The 24,714-nt window shown below is 41.0% G+C and overlaps 1 protein-coding gene across 1 annotated transcript in view; it reads left to right on the top strand.

The window, feature by feature from the left end:
- The window catches only part of CPN1 (carboxypeptidase N subunit 1), a 28,940-nt gene extending 4,608 nt beyond the window's left edge, over positions 1 to 24,332 (top strand). The window contains exons 2-9 of the mRNA XM_060125421.1: positions 154 to 353; positions 5,787 to 5,942; positions 8,378 to 8,560; positions 9,778 to 9,889; positions 11,499 to 11,638; positions 13,480 to 13,579; positions 21,127 to 21,245; positions 24,116 to 24,332. Of these exons, the coding sequence (XP_059981404.1) occupies positions 154 to 353; positions 5,787 to 5,942; positions 8,378 to 8,560; positions 9,778 to 9,889; positions 11,499 to 11,638; positions 13,480 to 13,579; positions 21,127 to 21,245; positions 24,116 to 24,274 (1,169 nt within the window). The 3' untranslated portion in view covers positions 24,275 to 24,332. The remainder of the gene's footprint in view (positions 1 to 153; positions 354 to 5,786; positions 5,943 to 8,377; positions 8,561 to 9,777; positions 9,890 to 11,498; positions 11,639 to 13,479; positions 13,580 to 21,126; positions 21,246 to 24,115) is intronic.
- The last annotated feature ends 382 nt before the right edge of the window (positions 24,333 to 24,714 follow it).

Here is a 24,714-nt window from a genome sequence, read left to right as displayed (position 1 = left end):
CACAGGGATTATTGGAAAAGACCTAACAGAAGCATGAGGTTTTCTTTTATTCATTACTGAAAAAGAGGGGAAACGTCCCTTTGCATGGTTAGGAATTAACTGCACTCGTAGGCTTTCCCCCATCTTCTTTATGTGTGTTTCTCTCACTTGCAGTGGAACCGGAAGTCAAGTATGTGGGGAACATGCACGGCAACGAGGTGCTGGGCCGCGAGCTGCTGCTGCAGCTGTCGGAGTTTCTGTGCGAGGAGTTCCGCAACAGGAACCAGCGCATCGTCCAGCTGGTGGAGGGCACGCGCATTCACATCCTGCCGTCCATGAACCCCGACGGCTACGAGGTGGCCGCCGCCGCCCAGGTACCGAGCCCCAGGGGGAGGCCCTGCAGAGAGCAGAGCCGTCTTAGGGAGTAAGGAAAAGCCGGGAGACCAGGTGTCCTCTCTGTCCCACTGTAAATGCCACGATGTGATAGAGGAAAAGCTGGAGAAATAGAATGAAGTGTGAAGACGGGTTCAGCACTGTAGCACCCTAGGCAATGAATGGGGGTTCTCTCTGAGTCTCAGTTCCCTCCCGTCCCCGCCTTTCCAGCTGAGTTCTCCATTTCATTGTGAGGATCAGTGAAGCAGTATCAGTGACAGCATTTCATCAACTGGAAGGTACTGAACAGGTGTGAAGGGATATTGCAAGACGCCCCTCCTTCCCTGAACTTTTAGCTGCCAACCTTAAATCCTCTTCTTCCTCCCATACTACACTTACATTTGCATTTGGAGGGAAAAGAGAAAGAATGAGCTTTTCTCAGAATTGTGGGGTGGCAGGTTAGTCCTGTTACAGATTCTTCATACTTTATTCCATCTCTGTACGCCTTTTTTCCTCTGCTAGTATAGTACTCAGCCTTTGAATTCTTTATTTTAGAGTTACATTGTTCAGGGGACAAATTTAAAAAAGTGTCTATGGGCTTTATTTCCTAACATAAATTCAGAATATTAGTGTGCCTAACTTTAAGTCAGTGATTCTTTCATGGCTGTGCATCAGAATTGTAGGTGAAGATTTTTGAGATACAGGTTCTCAGGTCCTCTCCCCACCCCAAATCTACTGAATTAGAATTTTCAGTGGGTGAGGGTAGGCATCTGCCTTACACAATGGATATGTTTCTTTAAAAGCTCTATTTAAACCTGGTTTGTTTGGGTTTGTTTTTTTTTTTTTGGAGGGGGGTGTAAATGAAAGATTTTTTTCCATTTAAAAATATGTTTATTGGGGGTAGTCTTAAAATGTTTTTTATGCTTAAGACTAGACTTCACTACTTTACTTTTTTTTAAATTTTGGTTTTATTGTGGTAAGAGCACCTAAGATGAGATCTACCCTCTTAACAAAATTTTAAGTGTACAATACACTATTGTTGATGATAGGCAAAAGGCTGTACAGCTGATCTCCAGAACTTATCTATCCTGTTCAACCAAAACTTTATACCCCTTCATTAGTAACTTCCCATTTCCCCCTCCTCCCAGCCCCTGGCAACGACCTTCCATGCTCCGATTCCATGAATCTGACCACTCTGTCCCATACAAGTGGAACCACTCAGCATCTCTCCTTGAATGGCCCATCCTGGTTTAAGCCTACTAGAGGACAGGGCTGAGGGGTGAGGAGAAGCAGGGAGGGTAATGGATCCAAGATGTCGAGCCAAACACAAATTCGACCCTTGCCATCTTACAACCTCCTGCTGACATGACTCAACAGATGAAAAAAAAAAAAAAAACTTTGTTCCCCCCCCCGCCCCCCACTGGAAATCAGAGAGATGGACATGAATATGCCTTGAGACTTGAGTTTCCAAAAGAACAGGACAATTTGAGAGTGTTGTAGGGGTGAACCCAGCGTGGCCACTTTCCTTCTAGTGGCCCTTCCCTGTATTGCAGTGGGGAGACTGGAGAAGCCCCTCAGACCTGCCCACATCTTTTGTGCAGTGAAGTGGGGGTGGGAGGAGGTGGAGAAAACCCCTGCCAAATCCTAGAGCTGTGTCTCTGGGGAGCCAGTCACCTCTGCTCACCTGCTATGTACTTGTTCAAAGGGAGCAGATCTTTTTTTTTTTTTTTGCATTTTTTTTTTTTGCGGTACGCGGGCCTCTCACTGTTGTGGCCACTCCCAGTGCGGAGCACAGGCTCCGGACGTGCAGGCTCAGTGGCCATGGCTCACGGGCCCAGCCGCTCCGCGGCATGTGGGATCTTCCCGGACCGGGGCACGAACCCGTGTCCCCTGCATCGGCAGGCGGACTCTCAACCACTGCGCCACCAGGGAAGCCCAAAGGGAGCAGATCTTGAACCTGAACCCAAGAGAGGACCCATCGGGTTCTCAGATTCCCAGAGCTACGTGCCGTACCCAGAGGAAACCTGTCTGCATGGCTACACAGGGAAGACCTGCCTGGCCACCTAAATTTAAAGCCACCTGTAGGTAAGGTAGAATAACATGGCTCCACCTCCCAAAGATAGTCAAGTCCTAATCCCTGGAACCTATGAATATGTTATGTTACATGGCAAAGGGAATTAAGGTTACAGACAAAATTAAAGTTGTTAATCAAGTGACCTTAAAATACCCTGGATTATTTGGGTCGGCCTAGTGTAACCAATCACAAGGGTCCTTTAAATGTGGAAGAGGAAGGCAGAAGGTCACAGGCAGAGAGAGATTTGAAGATGTTCTAGGGAAACAGATTCCTCTAGAGACTTCAGAAGGAATACAGCCCTGCTGACACCTTTAGATCTCGTGAGACCCATTTCTATCTTCTGACGTCCAAAACTGTGAGATCATAAGTTTGTGCAAAGTTAAGCCCTAAGGTTGTGGCAATTTGTTACAGCAGTAATAGGAAGCTAATAACTGAACCCTGTTTATGGGAACTTCTGTTAAAGGAAGTCCTTACTGCCAGCTTAACTAATGACCCGGTGTGAATAGTAAGTCAGCTGATAGGTAAATCAACGTAACTGCTAATATGGACAGTTATGAGTTAACGCTGATATAAATCAGCAAGCAATGAAAACCCCTGGAAGCATAATGAAAATCATTATCTCTTAGAAGTGAAAAATCAAACTCCAAATAGAAAAATCATATAAATGTTTTCCACTGGAACAGAATTGATGTAGGAGACTTAAAAGAATGTCAAAAAATATGTTTTCAATGAGATCTAAGAATAAAACACGAGCACAATGCCACGATAATAGAGAAATCTGAGAACAATAAAGAGTTCTTAGAAAAACACGAGAGTAGTAGTACATCTGTGAGTTTTTAGCCTCCTAGTGTCCATGCATTCATCCTACTTCCAGTAATGGCCACCAATTCGGGCTCTCCCCTCTCAGTCCGCAGGGCTCCAGTAGACACTATTCTGCCTCTCCAATGCCAAACAAAACACCAAACAGAATTTCAGTTTTGCAAGAGCCTGTGAACTTATCTCTATTCTCCTGCTTTATATATTTTAATTATTTATGTAAATATCTATCTCCCCATATATACCATGAATTCCTGGAAAGCTAGCATAATGTCTCATGATCTCTTTCCCTAGTGTCTTTCAGGGGACTTTGAATGGAGATAGACCTAAATAGATGTGGATTGATTAAATGGATGGATGAATGAATGAATACATGACCAAATAAAGGATGAAATGTGAAGTGTGAGCAGAGAGGTTAAGGGATCCACAAAGTTGATATCGCTCAGAAAAAAGATAATCAAGGATCCTAAGTAAAATAAATAAATAAATAAATGGGGGGATGGTTTCCACTTCGGAAAACAGTTTAGCAGTTTCTGAAAAAGTTAAATATGGACTTACTTTATGATCCAGCAGTTCTACTACTAGATATTAGAAATGAAAACATGTGTCCACACACAGACTTATACACAAATGTTTGCAGCAGCATTATCCACAATAGCCAAAAAGTGGAAGCAAACCAAATGTCCATGTACTAGGTTTAATAGTATCCCCTCTGCCCCCTCCAATTCATGTCTACCTGGAACCTATGAATATGACCTTGTTTGGAAATAGGATCTTTGCATATGTAATCAAGTTAAAGTGAAGTCATACTGGATTAGGGGACCTAAGTCAAATATAACTGGTGTCCTTATAAGAAGAGAGCAATCTGTACTCAGAGACACAGACATACAGGGGAGAAGACTATGTGAAGATAGAAGTAGAAATTGGAGGGAGGCATCTACAAGCTAAGGGATGCCAAGGACTGTCAGCAACCACCAGAAGCTAGAAGAGTCAAAGAAGGATCCTCCTCTAAAGCCTTTAGAGAGCATGACCCTGCTTGATTTCAGACTTCTAGCCTCCAGAACTGTGAGAGAATACATTTCTGATGTTATAAGCCACCGAGTTTGTGGTAACTTGTTACAGCAATCCCAGGAAACCATACAGTCTATTAACTGGTGAATGGATAAACACAATGTGATAAATCCATATAATGGAATTATTCAGAAATAAAAGGGAATGAAGTCCTGAAGGAACCTCATGGTTCCTCATGGAGGAACCTCAAAAACATTTTGCCCAGTGAAAAAAGCCAAACATATAATATATGATCCCACTTACTGAAATGTCTAGAAAAGGCAAATCCATAGAGACAGAAAGTGATTACCTAGGGGTGGAGTAAAAATGAGGAGTGACTGTAAATGGGCATGAGGTTTCTTTTCAGGGGAATATAAGTATTCTTAGATTGTGGTAAAAGTTGCACAATTCTGTAAGCATACTAAAATTCTTTAAATTGTATGATTAAAATGGATGAATGTTGTGGTATGTAAGCTATATATATCAATAAAACCGTTTTTAAAAAATAGGGGTTCCCACCCTCCTACACTGTTGGTGGGAATGTAAACTGGTGCAGCCACTATGGAAAACAGTATGGAGGTTCCTTAAAAAACTAAAAATAGAGCCACCATATGATCCAGTGATCCCACTCCTGGGCATATATCTGGAAAAGATGAAAACTCTAATTTGAAAAGATACATGCACCCAAGTGTTCATAGCAGCACTATTTACAATAGCCAAGACATGGAAACAACCAAAGTGCCCATCAACAGACAATTGGTTTAAGAAGATGTGGTATAAATATCCAATGGAATATTACTCAGCCATAAAAAAGAATGAAATATTGCCATTTGCAGGAACATGGAGGGACCTAGAGATCGTCATACTAAGTGAAGTAAGTCAGACAGAGAAAGACAAATATTGTAAGTGATATCACTTATATGTGGAATCTAAAATAATATACAAATGAATCTTTATATAAAACAGAAACAGACTCAGACATAGAAGACAAACTTATAGTTACCAAAGGGGAAAGGGATGGGGGAGGGATAAATTAGGATTATGGGATTAACAGATACAAACTACTATACATAAAATAGATAAGCAACAGGATTTACTGTATAGCACGGGGAACTGTAGTCAATATCTTGTAATAACCTATCATGGAAAATAATCTGAAAAAAATACATATATAACTGAAAAAATTATACTTTCTCACTGCACATACCTCTGTCATTCTGATTAAATAGACATAAACAATTTTTTTAAAATAGGGGTTCCCATTATCCTGAAACACCCTCCTTTTGTTAGAGCTTCTCCTGGGATCTCTACCTCCAGCATGTGGTTTATAGAGAAACTTGAACCACGCCACTGGGACTTTGGATGAGTTAAAGGAGAAAATGCTACATCGTTTGATAGATCGAGCTAATGTGTAAAAAAAAAAACTATACAGTGTTCTTCAAATAGAGCATTCAGTCTGAAACCTTCATCTTTTATTTCTTCCTTTTCCCACTAGGACAGGGACATTTCTGGGTATCTGGTTGGCAGGAACAATGCAAACGGAGTGGACCTGAACCGCAACTTCCCTGATCTCAATACCTACATCTACTACAATGAGAAGAACGGAGGCCCCAACCACCACTTACCCCTTCCAGACAACTGGAAAAATCAGGTATAAGACAAAATTTGCAAGCAGAAGCAGGTAAATCAGCATCTGGAATTTCTTCCCTGAATCTTCACATCAACTAAATATGCAATAATAAAGCATCAACCCAATTCTGTGCTAGTCTGTCCAGAGCAATGCTAACTGTAACGTATGCCTCTTTGTATTTTTTCCCTCCCTGAGCATAGAGCCCTTCACTGAGCACATGATATTTGATGTTAGTGGTGAGAGTGGCAAAAGAGGTGAAAGTGGTATCATACCGCTGCACAGCACTTCAGAATTTTATAGAATTCTTTCTCAGCTAGCGTTTCAGTTGATCATTGTAACACTCTGGTAAATGCATCAAGCAGTGTTATCCACCCCCATTTTACAGATAACACTTATAGAAAAAATAATTTAAACTCACACAGCTAGTAATTGGTGGACTCAAGATTAAAACCCAGGTCTTCTGACTCCTCATCCAACATTCTTTCTACTGCACTATACTGTTGACAGAGAACTGTAGCATTCTAAAGAGAAATCTCTCTTGCATGTGATGAGCTGTACGCTTATCAACAATTAGTTAGAGAAAGAGGTTCAGGGAGTCTCACCCTTAGAAGAGAAGTTTTTCTTCTTCTCTTTCTGTATGACCCGTGACCACCTTACCATATTCTCATTTTCCTTGCTTTCTCAATCAAAGGATACCATCTGATGCTCCCAGACCTCTTGCCGCTTGGTAATGCGAATGGTTTCAGCCTGACGGTCATCCTGTTCCTGGGAATGACTCTTGTCATCCTTGGAACATCACCACCACCCTGTTCCTTACACTGTATGGGCTAGTTCTAAACATTCTGTGTGAGTATCTAAACTTAGAGACTGGGGAGAGAAAATTAAAGCAGGTGGAAGGCTTTATATTGGGAGTTTCTAGATGGAATCTTATCAGTTTTTTTCCCCTTGGAATTGAAGCAAAAGTCATGCCGACATGTTTAGATTTTGGATAGCAGCTATGCTCTTGGCTCAAGGAAATAATACATCAAAAATAACTTTGCACTCGTTGACATATCCAGCCAGAAGGATGTTCTGATTTATTAAACTTGTCTACATAAAATAAGGTAATTGAGCCAGTAACAGTTAAACTCCCACTGGCCCTCTGTCTGCATCTTAGAAGGAAAAAAGACAATGAGAAGTCCCTCTTGCTCTTGCGGGGCCAGGAACAGTGAGAGGCTGGCCTCCTTCTGATGGATGGAGGGTTAGGACATGGAGAAAGGACTGCTTTAAAGAATCTGAGTCCTGGTCACAGAGCTGGACCGGTGCCTTGGGGATTATATCCATTCTGATTGGATGAGACTCAACATTATGCATTCAGTCTCCCTTGGAATAGAAAAGATGGAGGCCTTCACAGCTGACCCTTGGTCCAGGACGAGCCGTTAACACATTAACACCACATAACCTCTAAGCACATCCATCCTGAGGGGAGGAAAAACAGTGAAGACTGTAAATTATTTACTTACAAGGCCAGTAGATTCAAGGCTTTCTTTAGAATACTGTCACTTGCTAGCAATATAATCTGCAATAGAAATCTGCAGTAGAATGGGTGGAATCTCACTACTTAGCCAAGACTGGCCCATATTACAGTATGTCTAACTCATGAAATTTGGGTATGACTACAGGAGAACATTCTACATGTCAACAACACAGCAGATGTGTTGGGGGAAGGAGGAGGTTGAAAACCATTGCTGTAAACCAACAATTTTCAGATATATTTACTAGAACCCTAAATTTCTGCAGAGGAGCTCCAGAAGCTACTGGAACAGTGGGTAAATTGGAGGACCCTTTTTTGTTGCCAGAGAGAGGCCAAACTGGGACTCTGCGCTCTCCAATTTATGTTACGCCTCTTCAAACTGCTCTTTTTCTCCCTCTCTCTCTCTTTTTTTTTTTTGATAGACTTCATTTTTGAGCAGTTTTAGGTTCACAGCAAAATTGAGTGGAAAGTACAGAATATTACCATATATTCCCTGCTTCCCATTATCAACATCTTCCACCAGAGGGGTACATTTATTACAAGGATGAACCTACATCGAGTTGTCATCATCACCCAAAAGTCCATAGTTTACATTAGGGTTCACTCTTCATGTTGTATATTCTGTGGGTTTTCACAAATGTATCGTGTATCTACCATTTTGCATCATGCACAATAGTTTCACTGCTCTAGATGACCTCTTTTTAGCTATTGAATACTTGGTTTCCATATGAGATTTCATTTTAAACAAGTGTTCCATTCACTTAATTTGTTAAACTATCACACAAAAGATCAAAATTTCCCCATCTGCACTTCTCATATCTGGTAGGATTCTCTTTGCTTTATTCAGACATGCCATCCTCTCAGGCCACAACCCGACAAACTCATGTAAACAGCCATCTGGCTTCAGTTGCAGCTTCACCGCCAAGCTCTCATCTCTCCTCAGGTGGAACCCGAGACCCAGGCAGTGATCCAGTGGATCCGCTCCTTCAACTTTGTCCTTTCAGCCAATCTCCATGGAGGGGCAGTGGTGGCCAATTACCCATATGACAAGTCCCTTGAGCACCGGGTCCGAGGTTTCCGCCGCACTGCCAATACCCCCACGCCTGATGACACACTTTTTCAGAAGGTATGCAGAATGGCTGCCTGTCCAGCCAGAGGAACTTGGGGCTTAGGAGTGTGACTGAGGTCAAATCAGTAACACAGGACCCTGTTAGGAATGAACAAACAGAAAATGATTGAAAACACCTCCTGCTCGTTAAGAGCTTACAATCTAGTATATTACATTTTGTTTTGAGTGATAAGCCATAAATTCATGAAAAAGTAAATAAATAGGAAAGCTTTTTACAGTACAGTTACCAAAATTTTAAAAAATACTTAAGCTAATGACAAGCAAGAAATATGCCAAAAGCCTAATAGTGCTGGTGGTAAGCTAGAGCATTAAATGTGAATTTGGGGGCTCTAATTTACGGTTTTATGGTAATATGGCTATATTAATGAAAAATAGACCATGCACATGAAAAAGGTTTACATAATAGTTCAAAACAGCAATAGAATAAAATTAACAGATGAGTTATTTTATAGTTAATATTATTAAAAATATATAATTAATATAACAATAACATTACTTAGTATCTCAATTTTTTTCTTTTTTTGGGCTGTACCTCGTGGCTTGCAGGATCTTAGTTCCCCGACCAGGGACCGAACCTGGGCCCCAGCCTTGAAAGTGTGGAGTCCTAACCACTGGACTGCCAGGGAATTCCCCTATAATGATAACATTATTAATTCAACAGTTAATGAATTACACAGAGAATAACACCAGTTGTTGCTTTGCAAAGCAAGTATACTATTATATTTTCTTCTCTAGTAATCTCATTTTGTCCACTATTATAAAATAGTAATGAAAGAGAATTATAGAGATTTTGAATATATTCCTCTCTTTCCAACACACATCTCTCACCCCCAATACATAATTCTTTTTGTCACAAAGCCCTATCTTTCTTGCTTCTTGATTTCTCTTATAAAACTCGGCTGGAAAATGAGGTACACCTCACTGAGGTACACCTAGAAGGGAGCTTATACATTATCGAGTGCTACCCCTCACTTTGCACTTGAAGAAATTTAGGCCCAAGATAGTGGGAAAATCAGAAGATAGGTCTCCTAACTCTAGTCTACTCCATGCACACACACCCCATCTCTCTATTCCTTCTGGTATTTTCTTTCGCTAAAGCAAATAATCAGTTGTTATACCTAGTGGGGTTCTTGGCCTCATCCTGCTTCTGAGTATGAGCATTGCCACATGAGTTGGGGATACTCAAGGTCGTTTTCCACCTGCTTTACCTGTAGCTGGCCAAGGTCTACTCCTATGCACATGGATGGATGCACCAAGGTTGGAACTGTGGGGATTACTTCTCAGATGGCATCACCAATGGGGCTTCCTGGTATTCTCTCAGCAAGGGTAAGAAGAGTGCTAAGCACAAGAGTGCTGTAAGCTGAAGTAGAATGGGGTTCATTTCTCCATTTAAATTATCATTCTTTTTCACAGAGAAATGACAGGAATGCTATTTTGCATCCAAGTAGAGATCTGAAAAATGGGAAGTCTTAAGTTAGCATTTAACATCATCTTGTGATTCTTTAAAATGGAGGTCTGGACACCTTGTGGTCCATTAAAACTGGTGGTTTACATAGTGGATTAGGGCATAGGAAGGGAATAATGCAGTCAAGTGGTTAAGAGCATGGGTTCTAAGGGTACACTGGGCTGAAACCAGGCTCGCCCATTCACCAGTTATGTGGCTTCAGGCTAATTACTTAACTTCTCTGTGCTTCAGTTTCCTCATCTATACTTTAAGAATAACACTACTTGCATTGTAATTCTGATGTAAGTATTAAATAAAGCACATAGAGGATTTGGAAATGCCTGGTTTATAGATGTTAAGGTTTTTCCGTAGTAACATGAGGTATGCCTCATGTACCAAAGAAGGAGAGATGCTGGCCTGGACACAAACAGTTCCTCTGATATGTGCTCTCTGTACCCTGCCTACCCATCTCCCATCAGAAGGGGTTTGCTGTGGACAGTGGCCATTGATAACATAGCAGAAACCTCCAGCAAGAGGCTTCTCTCTCTATTCCCTGGGCTTTTCCCATCACTGAGGGTCAAGATAGAACCTCTGTTCACAGACCTTCAGTAGATAGGGACCCTAAGGTTAGGGAGGAGGCTGAAGCAGGAAGCCAGGTTCTCTTAGGAATCGTGTTGCAGCAGCTGTCTTTCCCCATCTTCTCACATCTGACCTGTCGGAGCCCAGGTAGTAGAAAACTCACTGGAGAGGGCTGAGCTGATGGCTGGTCCTATGGGGAGTGGGCAGGAGGAAGGTGAGGGAGTCATCATGTACTGGGAAGGCTGAAAACTCACTTGAACCCAAGGCAAGAAGATTTCTTTTTTTCAAAGACAGATATATTTATTACCTTTTGTTATGGAAAGTTTAAAAATCACTAAACAAATACGATAATTTTTTTAAAACACCTTACCTTTAATATTCATGTGGAACATCAAGTAGGATTATGTATTACTGGAAGTTTATAAGACTAGGTAACAGATTTAAGAATCATCTTCCTTGTCACTTTACTACATCTACCAATATCTACCAATAGTTTACTGTTAATTTAAGCCAAGGCAAGAAGATTGAACTTTACTTTCTTTAGTTTGCATTAGGAAAGCAATAAGTACCCCCTCCCAAATTTAAAATATAAAATATACTTTTTTGAATTATACTTGTTCCTCCCTTTCCCTTCCCATCCTCTGGGAAAGCATGACCCACTGCCTCCACTGAGAATCATTACCCTAAATTAAAGGGGTGCAATTCCAAGATCATGAAGTTTGTATCAAAATGATAGTATGGTCTCTAGACCAGCATCATCAGCGTCACCTGGAAACTTGTTAGAAATGTAAATGTTCACTGAATACATACTGAATCAGAACCCTGGGGTTAAGCCCCAGCAATCTGTATTTGGCATGGGGTGTTGGGTGGGAACCTGGTTGTACAAATCTGCCACCGCCCTCTTTCACTTAGGAATGCAAGACTTTAATTACCTCCATACCAACTGTTTTGAGATCACGCTAGAACTGAGTTGTGACAAGTTTCCGCGGCAAGAGGAATTACAGCGCGAGTGGCTGAGTAATCGGGAAGCCCTAATTCAATTCTTGGAACAGGTAAATCCCATTCCTTAACTCTCCTGGTTACAGAAAGGGAAGTGTTTTCTGATGGTAGGCAAGGTATTTTGTGTGACTCAGGTCTGACTTTTGCTCTGACTCATTACAATAGATCTCAGCTTCTCTACCAGTGAAATTAATTCATTCAACATTGTTGAGCACAACTATCTGTCAGAGACTGTACTATATGCTCAGGATTAAGAGTAAACAAACAGGGCTTCCCTGGTGGTGCAGTGGTTAAGAATCCGCCTACCAATGCAGGCGACATGGGTTCGAGCCCTGTCCTGGGAAGATCCCACATGCTGTGGAGCAACTAAGCCCGTGCGCCACAACTACTGAGCCTGCACTCCAGAGCCCACGAACCACAACTACTGAGCCCCAGTGCTACAACTACTGAAGCCTGTGCACCTAGAGCCCGTGCTGTGCAACAAGAGAAGCCACCGCAATGAGAAGCCCACGAAGAGTAGCCCCCACTCACCGCAACTAGAGAGAGACCGCGCGCAGCAAGGAAGACCCAACACAGCCAAAAATAAAAACAAATAAATTAATTAATTTTAAAAAGAAGAGTAAACAAACAACAAATATCTCTGTATATATGCAGCTTATATTCTAGTGAGGAGAGACAGACAATAAAGAAAAAATAAAATAAATTTTATAACATGTTAAATGCAAAATGCTATGAAGAAGGCCTTACAGAGAAAGTGACATTTAAACAGATTTAAAGGAGGTAAGGGGGGCTTCCCTGGTGGCGCAGTGGTTGAGAGGCCTCCTGCCGATGCAGGGGACACGGGTTCGTGCCCTGGTCCGGGAAGATCCCACATGCCGCGGAGCGGCTGGGCCCGTGAGCCATGGCCACTGAGCCTGTGCGTCCGGAGCCTGTGCTCCGCAACGGGAGAGGCCACAACAGTGAGAGGCCGGCATACCGCAAAAAAAAAAAAGGAGGTAAGGGAGTAAACCACAAAAATATCTAGGGGAAAAGGGGCTCCCTGATGAAGTCACAATTGCAAATGCAAGGCCACAACAAGTAGATGAAAAGATGCTCAAAATCCTGAGGGAAATGTAAATCAAAGCCACAGTGAAATACCACCTCACACTCATTAGGATGGCTGCTATAAGAAAAACAAATTTACAAACAATGACAGAAAATAGCAAGTGTTGGCAAGGATGTGGAGAAATTGGAACCCTGGTGCAGTGTTGGTGGGAATGTAAAATGGTGTAGCCACTATGAAAAACAGTGTGGTGGTTCCTGAAAAAATTAAAAATAGAGCTGCCATATGATCCTGCAAAACCACTTCTGGGTATATATTCAGAAGAACTGAAAGCATAATCTCAAAGAGATATTTGTATATGCATGTTCATAGCAGCATTGTTCACAGTAGCCAAAAGGTGAAAGCAACCCAAGTGTCCATTGATGGATGAAGGGATAAACAAAATGTGGTATAGATACGCAATGGGCATACAGCCTTAAAAAAGAAGGAAATTCTGTCATATGTTACAACATGGATGAACCTTGAGGACATTATGCTAGGTGAAATAAGCCAGTCCCCCAAAAAACAAATACGGTATAATTTTACTTATATGAGATATCAAGAGTAGTCAAATTCATAGAGATAGAAAGTAGATTAGTGACATGATTTGACTTAGATTTTAACAGGATCACTCTGACTGCTCTATTGAGATTATTGGGGATCGGGATGAGACCAGAGAGACCAGTCAAGGGTCTATCACCATAATCTTTGTGAAGATCAAGTGCAGAAACACATGGGAAAGGGCTTTGTGGACTCTCAAACACAGCACAAAGGTTTTATGAGCATAACTATACACTATAAACTTTCCCACAGGTACACCAAGGCATCAAGGGAATGGTGCGCGATGAGAATTATAATAATCTTGCGGACGCTGTCATTTCTGTCAGTGGGATTAACCATGATGTCACTTCAGGTAGGTGGCCACTGCTTAGTGGGGTGAGAAGGAAGCTTTCACTCCCTCACCGTCTTCAGCCTAATCAGGAGGCCAATTTGTAAGCCAGTGAGACCAGCAGGGACATCAAGGACACGGGGGGGTGGTGGATTGGAGGAAGGAAGGATAACAGGATTGAGGACAGGAATTAAGAGGCAAGGGCCAGGAAGATGTAAATGTAACATCTCTCTCAGCATTCAGGAGTCACTGCCTCATACAGCTTTGTTAGGGGTGTTTTTTGGGTTTGAGGTTATTAATAGCTCACATACTGGTATGGAATGGGCTAGAAAAAAAAAGACTGTAAAACTGATGTTTAGTCTTGTCCCTGAGCCAGGCATTTCTCTACACCTCCGTTCAGGGAAGAGTTAGTAAAAGGCATTCCATAGGCTCGCTGCAGGGCAAGATTGATGGTGGGGGCAGATCTGGGAGCCAACTTGGAACCTTCTAGAATGGTACAGAATATCTCACGGCACAATGGTGTTGCCAACTGCCCCAGCCCAATTTGATCAGGTTTGGGGTTCTTTGTTTGGTTTTTAATGTAGAGCAGTAGCTCCCAGTGGTTAGGAGCAGGTGCGATTTGCCTCCCTCCCCCAGCCTTGATACCAGCACGCTCAGCCACATTTCACTGTGCAGGCTTTACCAAGCAGGCATCTTACAGCTCAGACAGTCTGTTTAAACTAGATGAATCTCAGCTTTAAGATGATAACTTATATTCTTTAAGGTGATCCCAACACGTCTTACATGAACAGTTCATTCAAGGCAAAGGCAACAACATTCTAAAGGCAGAATTCTGTAGCCCCACAGTCAAGCATCAGACACCAGAATCCTCCAGCCCAGTGACTGGAGCCAGGACTGTATAGGGAAACAACCTTTGGCATCTGTAAGAGCTTCAGGGCCTGCTAGATTCTTTATTTTAAATTAATTAATTAATTTATTATTATTATTTTTTGGCTGCGTAGGGTCTTCCTTGCTGTGCGCGGGCTTTCTCTAGTTGCGGCAAGCAGTGGCTACTCTTCGTTGTGGTGCGTGAGCTTCTCACTGTGCTGGCTTCTCTTTGTTGCAGAGCACGGGCTCCACGCGGGCTGCAGTAGTTCTGGCATGCGGGCTCAGTAGTTGTGGCTCGCGAGGTTAGTTGCTCCGTGGCATGTGGGATCTTCCTGGACTAGGGCTCAAACCCATGTCCCCTGCATTGGCAGGCAGATTCTTAACCACTGCGCCACCAGGGAAGTCCCATAGATTCTTTTTTTTTTTTGAATTTTATATTATTTATTTTTTTATACGGCAGGTTCTTTTTAGTCATCCATTTTATACACATCAGTGTATACATGTCAATCCCAATCACCCAATTTAACCCACCCCCACCCCTGCTTTCCCCCTTGTGTCCATACATTTGTTCTCTACATCTGTGTCTCAATTTCTGCCCTGTAAACTGGTTCATCTGTACCATTTTTCTAGGTTCCACATATATGCGTTAATGTATGATATTTGTTTTTCTCTTTCTGACTTACTTCACTCTGTGTGACAGTCTCTAGATCCATCCATGTCTCAACAAATGACCCATTTTCGTTCCTTTTTATGGCTGAGTAATATTCTATTGTATATATGTACCACATCTTCTTTATCCATTCATCTGTCGATGGGCATTTAGGTTGCTTCCATGACCTGGCTATTGTAAATGGTGCTGCAATGAACATTGGGGTCCATGTATCTTTTTGAATTATGGTTTTCTCTGGGTATATGCCCAGGAGTGGGATTGCTGGATCATATGGTAATTCTATTTTAACTTTTTTAAGGAACGTCCATACTGTTTTCCATAGTGGCTGTATCAATTTACATTCCCACCAACAGTGCAAGAGGGTTCCCTTTTCTCCACACCCTCTCCAGCATTTGTTGTTTGTAGATATTCTGATGATGCCCATTCTAACTGGTGTGAGGTGATATCTCATTGTAGTGCTGATTTGCATTTCTCTAATAATTAGTGATGTTGAGCAGCTTTTCATGTGCTTCTTGGCCATCTGTATGTCTTCTTTGGAGAAATGTCTATTTAGGTCTTCTGCCCATTTTTGGATTGGGCTGTTTGTTTTTTTACTATTGAGCTGCATGAGCTGTTTATATATTTTGGAGATTAATCCTTTGTCTGACGATTCATTTGCAAATATTTTCTCCCATTCTGAGGGCTGTCTTTTCGTCTTGTTTATGGTTTCCTTTGCTGTGCAAAAGCTTTGAAGTTTCATTAGCTCCCCTTTGTTTATTTTTGTTTTTATTTCCATTACTCTAGGAGGTGGATCAAAAAAAGATCTTGCTGTGATTTATATCAAAGAGTGTTCTTCCTATGTTTTCCTCTAAGAGTTTTATAGTGTCTGGTCTTACATTTAGGTCTCTAATCCATTTTGAGTTTATTTTTGTGTATGGCATTAGGGAGTGTTCTAATTTCATTCTTTTACATGTAGCTGTCCAGTTTTCCCAGCACCACTTATTGAAGAGACTGTCTTTTCTCCATTGTATATCCTTGCCTCCTTTGTCATAGATTAGTTGACTATAGGTGCATGGGTTTATCTCTGGGCTTTCTATCTTGTTCCATTGATCTGTATTTCTGTTTTTGTGCCAGTACCATATTGTCTTGATTACTGTAGCTTTATAGTATAGTCTGAAGTCAGGGAGTCTGATTCCTGCAGCTCTGCTTTTTTCCCTCAAGACTGCTTTGGCTATTTGGGGTCTTTTGTGTCTCCATACAAATTTTAGGATTTTTTGTTCTAGTTCTGTAAAAAATGCCATTGGTAATTTAATAGGGATTGCATTGAATCTGTAGATTGGTTTGGGTAGTATAGTCATTTTCACAATATTGATTCTTCCAATCCAAGAACATGGTATATCTCTCCATGTGTTGGTATCATCTTTGATTTCTTTCATCAGTGTCTTATAGTTTTCTGAGTACAGGTCTTTTACCTCCTTAGGTAGGTTTATTCCTAGGTATTGTATTCTTTGTGTTACAATGGTAAATGGGAGTGTTTCCTTAATTTCTCTTTCTGATCTTTTGTTGTTAGTGTATAGGAATGCAAGAGATTTCTGTGCATTAATTTTGTATCCTGCAACTTTACCAAATTCATTGATTAGCTCTAGTAGTTTTCTGGTGTCATCTTTAGGATTCTCTCTTTTTTTTTTTTTCATCTGCAGTGACAGTTTTACTTCTTCTTTTCCAATTTTTATTCCTTTAATTTCTTTTTCTTCTCTGATTGCCGTGACTAGGACTTCCAAAACTATGTTGAAAAATAGTGGTGAGAGTGGACATCCTTGTCTTGTTCCTGATCTTAGAGGGAATGCTTTCAGTTTTTCACCATTGAGAATGATGTTTGCTGTGGGTTTGTCATATATGGCCTTTATTATGTTGAGGTAGTTTCCCTCTATCCCCACTTTCTGGAGACTTTTTATCACAAATGGGTGTTGAATTTTCTCAAAAGCTTTTTCTGCATCTATTGAGATGATCATAGGTTTTTTATTCTTCAGTTTGTTAATATGGTGTATCACATTGATTGATTTGCATATATTGAAGAATTCTTGCATCCCTGGGATAAATCCCACTTGATCACGGTGTATGATCCTTTTAATGTGTTGTTGGATTCTGTTTGCTAGTATTTTGTTGAGGATTTTTGCATCTATATTCATCAGTGACATTGGTCTGTAATTTTCTTTTTTTGGAGTATCTTTGTCTGGTTTTGGTATCAGGGTGATGGGGGTCTCATAGAATGAATTTGGGAGTGTTCCTTCCTCTGCAATTTTTTGGAAGAGTTTGAGAAGGATGGGTGTTAGCTCTTCTCTAAATGTTTGATAGAATTCACCTGTGAAGCCATCTGGTCCTGGACTTTTGTTTGTTGGAAGATTTTTAATCACAGTTTCAATCTCATTACTTGTGATTGGTCTGTTCATATTTTCTATTTCTCCCTGGTTCAGTCTTGGAAGGTTATACCTTTCTAAGAATTTGTCCATTTCTTCCAGGTTGTCCAATTTATTGGCATAGAGTTGCTTGTAGTAGTCTCTTAGGATGCTCTGTATTTCTGTGGTGTCTGTTGTAACTTCCTTTCATTTCTAATTTTATTGATTTGAGTCCTCTCCCTCTTTTTCTTGATGAGTCTGGCTAATGGTTTATCAATTTTGTTTATCTTCTCAAAGAAGCAGCTTTTAGTTTTATTGATCTATGCTATTGTTTTCTTAGTTTCTATTTCATTTATTTCTGCTCTGATCTTTATGATTTCTTTCCTTCTGCTAACTTTGGGTTTGTTTGTTCTTCTTTCTCTAGTTCATTTAGGTGTAAGGTTAGATTGTTTAGTTGAGATTTTTCTTGTTTTTGAGGTAGGCTTCTATAGCTATAAACTTCCCTCTTAGAACTGCTTTTGCTGCATCCCATAGGTTTTGGATCATCGTGTTTTCATTGTCATTTGTCTCTAGGTATTTTTTGATTTCCTCTTTGATTTCTTTAGTGATCTCTTGGTTTTTTAGTAACGTATTGTTTAGCCTCCATGTGTTTGTGTGTTTTATGATTTTTCCCTGTAATTCATTTCTAATCTTATAGTGTTGTGCTCAGAAAAGATGCTTGGTATGATTTCAATTTTCTTAAATTTACTGAGGCTTGATTTGTGACCCAAGATGTGATCTATCCTGGAGAATATTCCGTGCGCACTTGAAAGAAAGTGTAATCTGCTGTTTTTGGTTGGAATGTCCTATGAATATCAATTAAATGTATCTGACCTATTGTGTCATTTAAAGCTTCTGTTTCCTTATTAATTTTCTGTTTGGATGATCTGTCCATTGGTGTAAGTGAGGTGTTAAAGTCTCCCACTATTACTGTGTTGCTGTCGATTTCCTCTTTTAGAGTGTTAGCATTTGCCTTGTGTATTGAGGTGCTCCTATGTTGGGTGCATATATATTTATAATTGTTATATCTTCTTCTTGGATTGATCCCTTGATCATTATGTAGTGTCCTTCCTTGTCTCTTGTAACATTCTTTATTTTAAAGTCTATTTTATCTGATATGAGTATTGCTACTCCAGCTTTCTTTTGATTTCCATTTGCATGGAATATCTTTTTCCATCCCCTCACTTTCAGTCTGTATGTGTCCCTAGGTCTGAAGTGGGTCTCTTGTAGACAGCATATATATGGGTCTTGTTTTTGTATCCATTCAGTGAGTGTGTGTCTTTTGGTTGGAGCATTTAATCCATTCACATTTGAGGTAATTATCGATATGTATGTCCCTATTGCCATTTTCTTAATTGTTTTGAGTTTTTTTTTTTGTAGGTCCTTTTCTTCTCTTGTGTTTCCCACTTAGAGAAGTTCTTTTAGCATTTGTTGTAGAGCTGGTTTGGAGGTGCTGAATTCTCTTAGCTTTTGCTTGTCTGTAAAGCTTTTGATTTCTCCATCAAATCTGAATGAGATCCTTGCTGGGTAGAGTAATCTTGGTTGTAGGTTCTTCCCTTTCATCACTTTAAGTATCTCATGCCACTCCCTTCTGGCTTGTAGAGTTTCTGCTGAGAAATCAGCTGTTAACCTTATGGGAGTTCCCTTGTATGTTGTCATTTTTCCCTAGCTGCTTTTAATAATTTTTGTCTTTAATTTTTGCCAATTTGATTACTATGTGTTTCGGCATGTTTCTCCTTGGGTTTATCCTGTATGGGACTCTCTGCACTTCCTGGATTTGGGTGGCTATTTCCTTTCCCATGTTAGCGAAGTTTTCGACTATAATCTCTTCAAACATTTTCTCAGGTCCTTTCTCTCTCTCTTCTCCTTCTGGAACCCCTATAAGGCGAATGTTGTTGCGTTTAATGTTGTCCCAGAGGTCTCTTAGGGTGTCTTCATTTCTTTTCATTCTTTTTTCTTTATTCTGTTCCACAGCAGTGAATTCCACCATTCTGTCTTCCAGGTCACTTATCCATTCTTCTGCCTCAGTTATTCTGCTATTGATTCCTTCTAGTGTAGTTTTCATTTCAGTTATTGTATTGTTCATCTCTGTTTGTTTGTTCTTTAATTCTTCTAGGTCTTTGTTAAACATTTCTTGCATCTTCTCGACCTTTGCCTCCATTCTTTTTCCGAGGTCCTGGATCATCTTCACTATCGTTATTCTGAATTCTTTTTCTGGAAGGTTACCTATCTCCACTTCATTTAGTTGTTTTTCTGGGGTTTAACCTTGTTCCTTCATCTGGTACATAGCCCTCTGCCTTTCATCTTGTCTGTCTTTCTGTGAATGTGGTCTTTGTTCCACAGGCTGCAGGGTTGTAGTTCTTCTTGCTTCTGCTGTCTGCCCTCTGACCGCCCGTAGATTCTTATACCCTATTCATGCAAGCGTGGGGAATGTCTCATTCTAGCCAATCAACATACATTGAATATCACCAATTTCTCCAATAAGAGTCCATTTCCAACACCCATTATGCGAAATTGACAAATTACTTATTTCAGTAACAGAAAAACTCATTTCTAACATTCATTATGCTACTTAGCAAAGCATCCAGTGTTGCTAAGAGATAAAGATAGCTGAAGCCCTTATAACAGCTGCATCTGGAATTGGGCCTTTCTGGTACAATGCTAGCTAACCACTCCTGGGTGTGAGCCCCTAATTGAAGAAAATGACAGCCCCCAGGGTATAACAAAGTATCCAACATATGCATTAAAACACACTGCTTTTGCTAAAGAATTTTAAAGTAAATTACATTTAATAGGGGGCAGAGAAGAGACTTCCTCATTATTTATTATCTCTCTCATTCTTGATTGCATTTATTTCAATTAGTCCTTGCTGTACAATTAAAAGAAATTTTAAAGGCACAGTCATAATTTATTCTAAAGAGATATAAAGTCATTAGCTAAAATGCTACATCCCTGCCATGAGAAACAGGCTTTCTTTTCAATTTTATTTTCCCCTTTTGATGGTGGTGGAAGAAATATTAGAAATAGGGTTCTCAAACTCAGATCTTTAGTGGAGCACCCCCACTCAATACAAGGTTACACACATACAACACCGCTGACAGCTGGCTGTCCAGACCATGTCCATTGGTGCAGGTTGTACACTGCGCGACATAAAGCAATCCATTTCTTTTCTGGTAGCTCATATTTTGTCAAAAAAGTTTTTGCCTCCGTCCTCATTATTTCTTTAAGTAGATGTCATTTCTTCACAATGACTTTTCAAACACTGAAACAGAGATTTCATGTTAGTCTCTTTACCAGGCAAAACATTCATAAATCTTTTGGCCTTTCTCCTAGTAACCCTTTACTGGACATGAGTTTGTGTTAAAATACAGGGTCTAAAATTAAACACAGTACTCTCAGTGCAGAGCACAGTGAAACTTCTGCTTCCCAGGAGCTGAGGCCCACACTCTTACAACGTCATGACAACCTATGATGTTTTAGATCTTTGCCAGTTTCATCATGCTATTAAAAAAAATCAAGCTTGTGGTCAGCTAAAACCCTCAGATCATTTTTTCATATCAAGGCCTCACCTGGGGCAGATTTCTCATCAGCAGGCTGAGTTATATCCTTGTGACTTTTAGGTGACCATGGAGATTACTTCCGGCTGCTGCTTCCAGGTACCTACACTGTCACTGCCACAGCACCCAGGTTTGACCCAGAGACAGTGAGTGTGACCGTGGGTCCTGGGGAACCCAAACTGGTGAGTTAGGCTGACCTTTACAGAGCACTGTAAAGATCACTTATACAGAGTTACAAATAATCGATTGTATAGTTCTAATCTTTGCCAAGCTTCCCTCTTTCACCGTTTAAAAAAATATTCATTGCTCTCATATGCTAATTTTTCTTCTGTCATTCTCCTATTACATCCTTACCCACTTCCTTTTGGTTTTTCCTTTTCCTTCTGTTTAACATAGCATAATGATTAAAACACTACCTGATTCTAAATCCAGCTCATTTGTCCACAGATCTTGGACAAGCTACCTGATCGCTCTCATTCTCAGTTTCTTCCTCTGTAAATTGGTAATAATAGTGCCTCCTTCACAAGAGGTTGAAATGAGAAAGTGCATGTAAAGCCTTTAGTACAGTGACTTACACGTAGAAAGTGCTCAACAAATGTTAGTTCGTGAATCCCAGAGACCTTGCCCAGATACACAGGCTTACGTTCTTCTGCGCCATCAGCAAGGACTGCCACCAGATGGCACTCTGCCCCCTTCTGATGCCCATGTGCCCAGGCAGCCTTGCTTTCCACTCACCTCAGCAAAGAGCCAGCTGCACTCCAATATTCAGCTCTCCAAAAGGCTTTCTTTTATAGATAGGATGAGAAGCAAAGAACTGTTTTGATCTACAGCCTGGACCTTTTTAGCTTTGGTCGTATTAGATCGTGATCTCAGAGGCAAAGAGGCTCAAAGATCATGGACACTAATCCTCTGGTTTCTCAAACGAGGAAAAGGTAATGATGCCATCCTGGTTAATGAGCATCTATGGACCTTTTTCTCATGTCAGGTCTTCCCTCCTCAGTCTGTCCTGTTCCTTCTCTATACATCCCAAGAGCTTAGCAGACCCTCCCTCTCCTTTCCCTGTTAACTCAGTGCAGTCAAGTTTCTTGCCTTTTCAAATAGTTATAGGTACTATTCATTGAACAGCCACTATGTGTCAGACATTATCTGAGAGCTTTCCAGAATTATCTCATTTAACCTTCATAACAATCCTGTAAGGTAGATCTACATATCCCCATTTGTGGCTGAGGAAAGTGAAGCTTAGAGAACATAAGTAACTTGTCCAATACCACACAGTGAGTAAGTGGGAGCCGTGATTCCAGCCTCTGTGGGGCTTTCAGGACTGCCTTCTTAGCCAGTCTGTTACAGGGCCTTGAGCTAAGCTCACAACCTCTGTTCATAATCCCTTATTTTAACACAAGGATGAAGGTCAAGAGCTCCTTAAATCCTTTGAAAATTCCTCTGAAATTTCTAGACAGTTCCCCCTTTCCCCTCCACTCCCATCTCCTGCAGGATATAAACGACTTCTACTTGCAGACGCAGGGAACAGAGTAACTCTTCCCTGGCAGCCTGTTACCTGGTCCCAATTTCCCTACCAGTGCATCCTCTTTCCCTTTTTTCTTGTTATCCCCCTGCTTCTCATCTACCCTAAAATCAAATGACTGTTATGCAGCTGCTTACAGAAGTCTTGCACTACATGCAAGTCTATTCAATTGCAAATTCAAACAAGGACAAATCCTCTTAAGTAACAAATTCTGCTTCAAAAGATCTCATCTCCTTTGTCATATAACCTTTAAATTAATTAACATAACACATCATTGTATCAAATATAACTCAGAGGGGGGAAAATCTGTCTTTTGGATACAATTCTCAGATACAGTCACAACTAAGAATACATTTATTGATCCCAGCTGAGTCTTTTCCCATTCTAAAGCAGAGATCCATTTGGTTGAGGGAAAAGAAAAAAGATCATTTACTAGAGGGTTTTCATGCTGCAATTAAAACTCTTTAAAGTATCTCCGAGAGTCCAGTGTTTTCCCCTTGGCTTTCCCCACTGCCTTCCAGATGTCCCACTCCTTTAATTTCCTCTGTCCTCCCCTCATTTTGTTGTCTCTCTCTCTCTCTCTCTCTCTCTCTCTTTCTCTCTTTCTTTCGTTTCCTCGATCCTTATATTACTATATAGGAAATAGTACTAATACAGTGTAATTGGCTCTGATTTCTCCCGCTTTGGGAGAGCTAGCAGAAAAGCTGACTGTGGTTTGTTGTGAAAGGGGCAAGAAATAACCCCGTGAAGAGGTCTGTCTGTCACATGTTTTCCAACTCCCCTCTGGCTTCAGCAGCTCACACTGTTCCCAGGGCCTGAAAGCCAAGGATGCCTCTGGGGAGTGTGGTTAGAACACTGTGCCACACCCTCACCTTTTCCTTCCTGGGACAGCTCTATGGCTTCTGCACAACCAGCACATCCCACACTTGTCAGTCAGAAGCATCTTTACCTCTGTGTGTATGGCCAGAAGGGAAGTTTCAATGTACTGCTGGAAACAGTACATTAATGCACATGGACACTGGGAACTTAAGAGTCCATACTAACAATCTATATCATCTCTACTGTCTCTATTTCCAAACAATCATGACAGAAAGTTTAGCTCTGAAGGTCTGAGGCACTCTTTGGCGTTCCTGAGCACAGCGCCTATGATTCACAGAGTCAGCGTAAAGGGGATTATTGTGGCACCATCAATCTTAGTTCTTGTGCTGAACAACAGTATCGGTAAAATCCTGGTTTGAGGTGTAGATGTAATTTTTTCTATTACAAATAAATAAATGTACATTAAGTTCATGTCGATATACCCTATGTATCACCAGTGATTATGTGCCACTTTGAGGGGAATGTTAGCCAAGCCTGTGTGACACCACCAATGCTGCTCTGGGTGGTTGCTGTGATATTCTCCTTGGTCCCTTGTCCTCAGAACCCGGAACCATGGTAAAACAAGGTCCAAACTGGTCTTCCGACAATTTCAATCCTAGGAAATGGAAAACTGATTCCTGTGCTCTCCTAGCTTCTTTTTCTTTTTTCCAGGTTAATTTCCAACTCAAGAGAAGCACCCCTCCAGCAGCCCCTAAGAGGAGAGGCCCCAACTCAGGGCATAGAGGCAGAGTCTTACCAAAGAAAGTACAGCCCCGGGCAGCTAGGAAAAAAGAGATGATGGTGAAACAGTCCCAGAGAGTCCCTGCCTGAAATCCACAGTCCCCGGGGCAACACTTTTGAAAGGCTTTGTTTCCACTCTCACACCAGATGAAGCATTCTTTCTATTTTATTATCTGAGACATATTTAAATATAAACATATTCAGAACAACTCAGAATGGTCTCCATCTGTTCCAGGGGTAAACCCTCTGATGCAGCAGTACATGCATGCAGTGGTGTTCAGTAAGATTTTCTGATTCTGAGGGTATGGTTTAGGTCCAGCAGGCTCTATGCCAGTCTACGCTGTGCCCAGAGACTGGTTCTGGCTGGTTAGTCACTATCTCTAGAGTCTAGCAGAGAGCCTGCAACACAGTAAGTACCCAATGAAGGTTTCTGGATGAATGGCTGAAAGGCTGAAATGATCCATCATTACATAGCAAGACCAGGTGACCAATTCTTCTGAAATCCCAGAGGACTGTTTCAACAAGAGCCA

The sequence above is a fragment of the Lagenorhynchus albirostris genome, chromosome 16 (assembly GCF_949774975.1).
Source record: "Lagenorhynchus albirostris chromosome 16, mLagAlb1.1, whole genome shotgun sequence".
Classification (NCBI taxonomy): Eukaryota; Metazoa; Chordata; class Mammalia; order Artiodactyla; family Delphinidae; genus Lagenorhynchus; species Lagenorhynchus albirostris.
This window is presented reverse-complemented; position numbering and strand designations above follow the sequence as displayed.